Here is an 8868-nt window from a genome sequence, read left to right as displayed (position 1 = left end):
GTTGCAGGGTATGTAATGCCAAGCACAATACGTTACTACATTTGACAAACAATTCAAGCGGAATACAGGAAGTCGAATCAACTAAGGCCAAGAAACCAATTCTGTAAGCTCATCGACGACGCTGGTGACGCACGCCTACAGCAACAACATTAAAAATCACATCATGCTCTCAACCGCAGTGATTAACACTTCCCACGCCAATGGATCAACGAGAACTTGCCGTGCGCTATTGGACAATGGGTCTCAGGCACTTTATCTCTACAGATTTTATGAAGCTACTCGGATTACGGTCTCGACCTTTAAATATTTCTATATCGGGCATAGGTGATACGACTACGAAATCTACTCACGTAGTCAGAGTAAAGTTACAATCTCGGTACACCTCATATTCCGCTACAATTGACTGTATTGTTACAGATTGAATCACAGGTGATCTTCCGGCTTTTACTATTAAACAAGAAGCATATAACCTTCTTTGCAATATCAAATTGGCAGATCCGGAGTTCAACATTTTGTCTAGCATTGATATATTGATTAGAGCCGAAGTATTTTTGGAATTATTATGCGTGGGACAAATTAGGACCTCTTCCGAATACTCGACATTGCAAAAGACGCAATTTGGTTGAATACTGGCTAATCGTTTAAATAATCTACCGATGACCACACATAACGTACAATCTTTCCACGCAACTTTTATTAACAATCAACTGCATGATCAATTATCAAAGTTTTGGAATGTAGAGGACTCTCGTATTGTTGTTGACGACTCTTCGAGCACACCAAGGCAGAATCATTTTGCGAGGAACATTTTTTGGCTAACACTTCTCAAGACTCTTATGGTAGATACACAGTCAAACTTCCAGTTAACGAGTCATTGATCAATCAGCTTGGAGACTCAAAGAGCATAGCATTGAAACGCTTGCGAAACTTAGAAAAACGCTTCTGTTGAGAGCCCGCATTAAAAAAACAGTATGCACGGTTCATTTCCAAGTATTTATCTCTAGGCCATATGAAATAAGTAAGTGAATTGCCGAACGAGCACGAGCAGTCTTATTATTTGCCACACCATTGCGTGTTCAAAGGTTCTGGACCATCGTCGAAGATTCGCGTCGTTTTTGACGCTTTGTGCAAAAACGCATCGGGCGTGTCATTAAACAATGCCTTAAGCATTGTCCGGTTGTACAAGATTTAACGTCGATCTTACTGCGATTCCGTACCTTCGCGTACGTATTAGTAGCCGATATTGTAAAAATGTACAGACAGGTACTTATACATCCAACGCAAACGTGCCTGCAGAGAATATTGTGGCGAGATGACCCATTTCTAGATGTTCTTATAAATTAATTGCAGTCACCTATGGAACTTCTTCGGCATCCTTCTTGGCCACAAGATGTTTAAAGGATTTGGCTGAGCGGCACGCATCGAAATTCCCAGTTGGATCGACACATCTTCTACACGATTTCTACGTCCACGATATGTTCGCTGGAGCAGATAGCATCCAGGAGGTCAAATCGATTCGGGAGGAAATAATACAATTATTGAAACTGGGATTGTTCGAGCTCAGCAAGTAGGCTTCAAATCACTCGTAACTATTAGATTCGCTTGATAGCCAAAGCGATAAGCCGATTCCTATCGAGGATAAAACTATCTCTTATGTTCTGGGGATACAATAGAATCAAGGCGCTGACACGTTTCATTTTTCATACACGCTCTATGCAGAACACAAGGTCGTGTCAAAGCAAACTATATTATCTGAGGTCTTTATGTTGTTTGATCCCTTAGATTTCATTGGTCCTACAATAGTTATCACCAAATTAATACTTAGGATCTTTGGAAACTGGGCGCACAGTGGGATGAATCTCCGCCGTTGCACATACATACTCGTTGGTCAGCAATCAAATCGCAGCTGGTGGAATTAAATCAATTGACAATACCACGTCGAGTCAAGTTCGACGCCAATCCACAGGCTATCCAGATACATGGATTCTGCGATGCGAGCCAACACGCCTACGGAGCCTGCGTATACATTAGAACAAAGAGGGATCTCAGCAATTATCGTGCAAAATTGCTCTGTTCTAAATCCCGCGTGGCGCCTTTGAAGGCCATATCGTTACCGCGTCTAGAACTTTCGGCGGCCCTGCTATTGGCACGTCTCATCGAGAGGATCAAAGCGGCGATAGACCTGTCGGACATCCAAATATATATCTGGTCGGATTCAACCATCACCCTGAATTGGATAGCATCCCCATCTCGCAAATGGGCGGTATTTATTGCCAATCGAGTGGGAGATCCAGCGATTAACTGAGTCAAAATGCTGGCGTCATATACCGTTAGCTCAGAATCCAGCCGACATGCTGTCACGGGGACTCAACCCTCGTGATGTAATCAACGCTAGTACTTGGTGGCATGAACCAAACTTCCTTCAACTTGATCAAGAACACTGGCCAAGCAATGATTTTTCTCAACTGGGCGAGGACGCTTCTGAAATGCGAAAGGTGTTCACTACCACCACCATTGTCGATTGTGACATAGTCGACAAATTGTTAAGCAAGTATTCCAACCTGAACAAGGCCTGCCGTATTTTAGCTTACTGCTTGAGATTTGTAAAGGCAAGCCCAAGGCAACAGACATGTTTCATATCGCATGAAGAAATTTCAGCGGCATTGCATCTGATGTGTAAGCTAATTCAACGGCGCTCTTTTTCCGAAGAATGCAAGGCGTTAACCAACGGCAAAACTATCAATCCCTCTAGCAAGATTTTAGTATTATCTCCGTTTATGGACGAACAAGGATTAGTTCGTGTAGGGGGCAGATTGAAAAATTCAAATTTGTTTTTCGCGGCATGTCATCCTATACTTTTACCTCGTGATCAACAAGTAACGAAACAAATAATAATGCGAGAGCATATAAGCAACATGCACGCGGGAATCCAAGCTACTATGGTTGCCGTCAGACAGCAATTCTGGCCTCTATCTTTGAAATCCGCTGCACGCAAAATCATTTTAGGTTGTGTAAAATGTTTTAAGGTCAAGCCTACGTTTTCTGAAGCTTTAATGGCTCCCTTGCCCGTGGATTGCGTAACAGTTTCGAGGCCATTCTCGCATTGTGGAGTTGATTACGCGGGTCCTATAACATTAAAGGAGGGTAAACGTCGAAATGCGCGAAACCATAAGGCATACATATCTGTTTTTGTTTGTTTTGCGACTAAGGCAATACACTTAGAAGTAGTAAGTAATCTAACCACTGAAACATTTATAGCCGCTTTCAAGCGTTTCATATTGCGTAGGGGGAAACCATCTCACATGTATTCCAATAACGGAACTACTTTCGTCGGCGCTCAAAATTAGCTTAAAGAATTCTTTGAATTTCTAAATAAAGACCAAACGCAGGATGATATAAAACAATTCCTTCGCGATCAACAAATTAGCTGGAATTTTATTCCTCCTCACTCCCCACACTGCGGCGGCTTATGGGAAGCAGCGGTGAAATCTGCGAAGTACCATATGACGCGCGTTATTGGTAACGCTCACTTGACGTTTGAAGAGATGCAAACAGTTTTCTGCAAAATAGAAGCAATTTTGAACTCGCGTCCTATCACCGCGTTAAGCACAGATCCAAATGATCTTTTTTATATAAGTCCGGGTCACTTCTTGATTGGCGCTGCTATGAATAGTCACCTTTGTCCCGACCTAGGTGATGTAAACGAGAATCGCTTGGTACGATGGGAGCGAGTGGAGCAGCTAAGACAACACTTTTGGCACAGGTGGAGCTGTGAATACTTAAATTCACTACAATCCCGCTCAAAGTGAAAGTCTGATAAGAGGCCTCAATTGCAACCAGATCAAATAGTGCTTATAAAACAGCCAAACTTAGCTCCGTTGCATTGGCTGCTAGGGCGCGTGACAGAAATTCACGTCGGAGCAGACGGGATTCCACGTACTGCGACTGTTAAAACCGCCAAAGGTTCTTTTACGCGATCTTTGTCTAGCCTCGCGATAGTTCCCATGAAGTCGTTGGACGCGACTTGTTAATTTTGTTCAAATTATTTGTATTCATTTAATTTATATATACCTTTGTTCATCATTTATGTATTTTGTTTGCGTTTACCGCGTCTACGACTATTTAGCTTAAGATAACTACTATGTATCTATAGGCAATATTATTCAATTTATTTGTAAGTTGCGGTTTTCCGTTCTTTAAAGGAACGCATAGTCATGCAAACCAAAGAGCAATTTATTTTACATTTATTTTGAAAGTCAGTTCTTTCAAGGCAGGCGGCGTTGTATCGTAAAAAACAATTCATTTTAATCTGTCTTTCGCGCGCAAATTTGGGACCGCGCCTTATCGTGCGTAGTAATATTCAGCAGAGAGCGTGCCTAGAAGCCTCCCACACGGGCGAGCGGATCAGAGCTAACTCGATCGCGGAGAGAAGCGGACGCACGCGTGAGGCGACACGTTTTCGTGAGAACAAAGGCGTCCAGTATATTTTTACCTGCGATAACGCTTTCAGTTATACCCTTAAGTGCAACGAAACTAGCTTTTATTCTAACCGAAGCAAATAAATACTGTGAAAGAAGAAGAGTCAAAAATCTTTTCGATCACATCGTCGCTGACGCACTCCTTCCAGAGACACGTGTGGCGAGCACATGCTCTCAGCGTAATCATTACGCAACAGAAAGATATGGATAAAAGGAAAAGAATAGGGATGGGATAAGAAGAAAAAGAGGCTAGTAGAAAAAAGGGGTAAAGGGGAAGAAGGAGAATAAGAGATGAGGGAGAATAGTAGGTGAAGGGGAAGAAAGAGGAGACAGGAGGACGGTAGGAAGGAGAGTTTAAGAGGTGGAAAAGAGGACATGGAGAGAAAGAAAAGGGAAAAAGATAAGAGCTAGGAAATAGGAGCTAATAAAAGGATAAGAAGGTAAAAAAAGTAAGGATTTTGGTGGTAAGGTTAGTTGGGGATGATTTTTGATGAAGGAAGGAAAGAAGGGGGATAAGGGGGAAGAAGGAAAAAGGGAAAGGAGGAAAGAAAAATTAGAAATATTGTAAGGTCGCAGAAGGCCAGGTGGAGAGTTTGAAGAGGATTATGAAGTAGGTTAAGGGGGAAAGAATGAGGGAGAAAAAGGGAAAAAGAGAGGAGGAAGTATGTTTATATGTTTAAGGTAAAGGGGAAGAAGAAGTGCGGAGAGGAGGTCCAAGTCGAGTGCAGGAACATCGATGGCGTAAGGGCGAGAATGTATTTGCAACATTGGACAGTTGGTGGAAAGAGGAGGGAAAGAGTAGGGAGAAGGAAGGAAGCAGAGAGAGACAGAGAAGCATGAAGGCAAGGGAAAAATGAGGAAGAGAAAGAAGAAGGAGAGGAGGGAATATTGTTAGAGAATTATGAGGTCGCTTAAGGTCAGGCTAAGGATGAGAGAGGGAGATTGTATTATTATTTATTGTATTATATCAGAGACGAGGAGAGGAGGATGTAAGGGATTTGGCGGTCCCTTGAAAACGCCCCGACAACCTCGAGGGGAGTCCGGAATAAACTTGAATTGAATTGAATTGAATATATATATATATATATATTGTGACGTGACGCTTTTGAAGCGCCGTCACAAGGGCGAAAAAGCCCGATCGGGTAGGCCGCGGAGACCTGAAGCGCCCCTCACTTCGGGGAGGGTGCGATCCGTCGTTTTTCGTATTTCGTATTACCGTATTTTTTTGCGAGAATCGCCGTTGCACGCAGCATCGGCCTGTCGATGCGCGTGCGACGCGATTCGTAGGTAAAGCGACAAGGACGGCTCGAGAGAGCGGCCGGAGAGAGACATGTTAAGCAAGAGAGAGAGGGAGGATGCCGGAGTGCCGCAGCAAGAGAGAGAAGGAGGATGCCGGAATACCGCAGCGCGAAAGGAGGATGGAGCGAGCATAGGAGAGAGAGAGCGCGAGACCTCGCGCAAGTTAAGTATCAAGTATTCGTAATTTAATTTGATATATCTCGCGCAGAATCTAGGCGTTGGAATATTATAGATACCGAGAGGACTCCGGGAGCCAAGTAAACCACAGGGCCGATCCTGAAGGGGGACTACGGAGGGCCCGGCCAGCCTCCCGTTTGTTCCCGAAGGAGAGAGGCCGCGGGAAGAAACCCGGAGGAAAATCCTGTCAACCAGCGATACATTACCGGCGTAAGAATTACCTCAGCTAAAGGGGGAGACGGGGGGAGACCTTAGGGCCCCCGCCATCGACCCTATCATCGAGGGATGCGCAAAAGATCGGCGCGAAAAAGAAGGTACCGAGACGCGCGAGGCCCGGCTCTCCACTGTTCGGTGTGCCGTAGACTAGAGAGGGTGCCTCCAGGACTCCACAAGTGCGACTCAAGGACTCGAATTCACCGCCAGAAACTGTAAGCCGCCTCTCGAGTAGTCGTAGTTACGTGTTGGTTGGTACCGTAGAGATTGATCGTATACCGTAATTACCGTGAGTACCGTACTCTCTCAATTTTCGTATCGTTTTGTGTGTGAGAGAGCGGTCTCTCTCTTTTCGTTTCTCGGGATATCGTATCGCGGGGCCAGCCGACTTTGCGTTTCGCGAAGAGAGCCCTCTCCGAAAAGTGCCGCCGACAGTCTATCGTCTCGAAAATAATTATCGTAAATTCGGGTTACCGAAATATTCAGAGTCACGTTTTTATCAGCTCGATTATTAGATTTTCGGGATTTGCGTGTAGCCGTCTCCGCGAGTTTGTTAACTATTTCATTGTTCTCGACTCGGCGAGAGAGTCGTGCGAGAGAATCACGAAATCTCCGTCATCTAGTTGTTATCTTGTTTTTTTGCATACCGTGCCGTGTCTCGGAATATCGTATTGTGACCTCTGTCTATTCCGCGTGCCCGCGAAAATAAGTTAGACCATCATAACGTTTACCGATTTTGTATTTGTTATTTCGTTTGTATATTATCGTCGCGAAATTATATAAAATGTTTCACCTTGTATAAGTAATACTAATTTTGTAAGTAAATTCTGAAAATACCGTTACTCGCAGATCTTATTATATTATATTTTTGATTCACTATCGCTAGTTTATATCTTACTGTTTGTTACATAATTTTATGATCCAATTGTATGTATCCGATGTCAACTTGTAAATATGTCAATTGTATTTATTTATGATGTCGAAATGACTAAATTAACTTTTTAACATATTATTAGGATATTGAGAAAGACTGTCGTACAGTCGAAACGTTTATCGTAACTTTTGTATAGTATGACGTAAATTAATAAATAAATTTTTCAATTAATAACATATAAGCTCGTTAAGTTGGCCTTTTATTATATCACATATTCAAATTGTAAGTCCTAAGTGTCAAATATATATATCTGTCAAACTCTAACACCACGTGTATGTCTCTCTATACCTCTCTCTCAACCATAGACCCATCACTCCTATAGACCCGCGACTCTGTATGACTTTTGGAGAAGTGACGTTAAGTACCGTTCACAGTATTATCGTGGCGCGTTCACACGCGCCTGGCGCCCAACTTTACCGTGAGTTAATGAACGCCCCTAAGGGCGAAGAATTAACTCTTCTGATCCCGATTTTTACCGTTTTATTAGTTAAACTTGGAGAATCTTTAAATTGAACGCTCCCCTGTCCGAACTTGGCGTTTCGGCACAGGAAAAGACGTTGCAATATATATATATATATATATATATATATAATTATGTAATATATAAGTATATATATACAATATATATATATATATATATATATATAAGCTTAAAAAAATTGACTTCGACGTAACTAGCAAATTTTATTTAATTATTTCACGACGTTTCGACCATTTGGTTGTGGTCCTTTTCAAGTGAAATTTCTACAACATAATATTACACAATAGTTTTTAACATACGAGAACTCATTTAAGTGTTAAATTAATAAAATAAATATAAATTTTATAAACATACCCATCAATTAAACTGAGATTAACGTAACATCACACTGGTGTTATTTAAAATCGAAAGTTAAAAGTTAAAAGAGGAACACCTCCCATCGTTATGATGTTGAAAGTTAAAAGTTAAAAGAGGAACACGTCCCATCGTTATGATGTTTCGTCAACGACTAAATTTGAAACGCGCCACTAAACAATCTTTATTATTTTGTCGTAAATGTTTGTCAAATTCTCGGTGTCTTTCTGTAGGTTAACTGTATTGTCATGTTTCTTTATGAAGAACATTTCAGCAATCTCTCTCTTTCTTACATGTTTCTCGTTATGTAAAATTGTCGGTGATTTCCAATCAAAGTTATGCCCAAAATCACATCTGTGTTTGCTCAAAACCGAATGATTAGACTCATGTAATTTAATATTGCTGGCATGTTCCTTCACTCTAGTGCATAAATGTCTTTTTGTTTGTCCAATGTATGATGCATTACAATTTTTACAATTAATCTTGTATACTACATTCGTTTTAATATCATTAGTTATTAAATCTTTACCTCGTTTTATCAGCCTATTTAACTTTTTTGGCAAACTATAAACGACATTTATGTTAGCATTTTTAAGTGACCTTTTAATACTGTCGCTAACGTCTTTAACGTATGGGAGTGGAATTACATAATTCTTATCTTGAGCCGAATTCGCATTAACGTTATTATCTAAATCATTACTCAAACTGTCGTTATTATCCGCATTGTGACCGTTAACATTCCTGTTGTTATTCAGTACATTAATTCTTTTATTTACATACTTATTAATAATATGATCCGGAAAACAATTATTAATTAAAATGTTCTTTACAATCTCAATATTCGTATTATGAAATTGTTCGTTAGAAAGTAAAATTGCATGGTCTACTAAATTGTAAATCGTATTAATTTTGTACTTAATAGGATGACTCGA

General features: G+C 41.2%; 2 protein-coding genes across 2 annotated transcripts; both read left to right on the top strand.

Annotated features, from left to right (window-relative positions):
• Positions 1 to 236: 236 nt before the first annotated feature.
• LOC146720798 (uncharacterized) lies at positions 237 to 2305 on the top strand. The gene is made up of 2 exons (XM_085488019.1): positions 237 to 359; positions 1826 to 2305. The coding sequence occupies exons 1-2, from the start codon at positions 237 to 239 to the stop codon at positions 2303 to 2305; spliced, it is 603 nt and encodes a 200-aa protein (XP_085344145.1).
• A 46-nt stretch (positions 2306 to 2351) lies between these two features.
• LOC146720797 (uncharacterized) lies at positions 2352 to 6451 on the top strand. The gene is made up of 3 exons (XM_085488023.1): positions 2352 to 3144; positions 3379 to 3716; positions 6317 to 6451. Exons 1-3 carry the CDS (start codon positions 2352 to 2354, stop codon positions 6449 to 6451), a joined length of 1266 nt encoding a protein of 421 aa, XP_085344149.1.
• The last annotated feature ends 2417 nt before the right edge of the window (positions 6452 to 8868 follow it).

The sequence above is a fragment of the Nylanderia fulva genome, unplaced genomic scaffold (genome assembly GCF_048542155.1).
Source record: "Nylanderia fulva isolate GAGA-0341 unplaced genomic scaffold, ASM4854215v1 Scaffold605, whole genome shotgun sequence".
NCBI classification, from domain to species: domain Eukaryota; kingdom Metazoa; phylum Arthropoda; class Insecta; order Hymenoptera; family Formicidae; genus Nylanderia; species Nylanderia fulva.
This window is presented reverse-complemented; position numbering and strand designations above follow the sequence as displayed.

What these genes read in the sequence shown, in the direction of transcription:
- LOC146720798 (XM_085488019.1), top strand. Translation starts at nt 237, where the DNA reads ATGGGTCTCAGGCACTTTATCTCTACAGATTTTATGAAGCTACTCGGA. An exon ending in AATCTACTCACGTAGTCAGA is followed by an intron (nt 360 to 1,825) that starts GTAAAGTTACAA and finishes ATTAATACTTAG; the next exon opens with GATCTTTGGAAACTGGGCGC.
- LOC146720797 (XM_085488023.1), top strand. Translation starts at nt 2,352, where the DNA reads ATGCTGTCACGGGGACTCAACCCTCGTGATGTAATCAACGCTAGTACT. An exon ending in TCCTATAACATTAAAGGAGG is followed by an intron (nt 3,145 to 3,378) that starts GTAAACGTCGAA and finishes TTCTAAATAAAG; the next exon opens with ACCAAACGCAGGATGATATA. An exon ending in ATGTAAACGAGAATCGCTTG is followed by an intron (nt 3,717 to 6,316) that starts GTACGATGGGAG and finishes GGTGTGCCGTAG; the next exon opens with ACTAGAGAGGGTGCCTCCAG.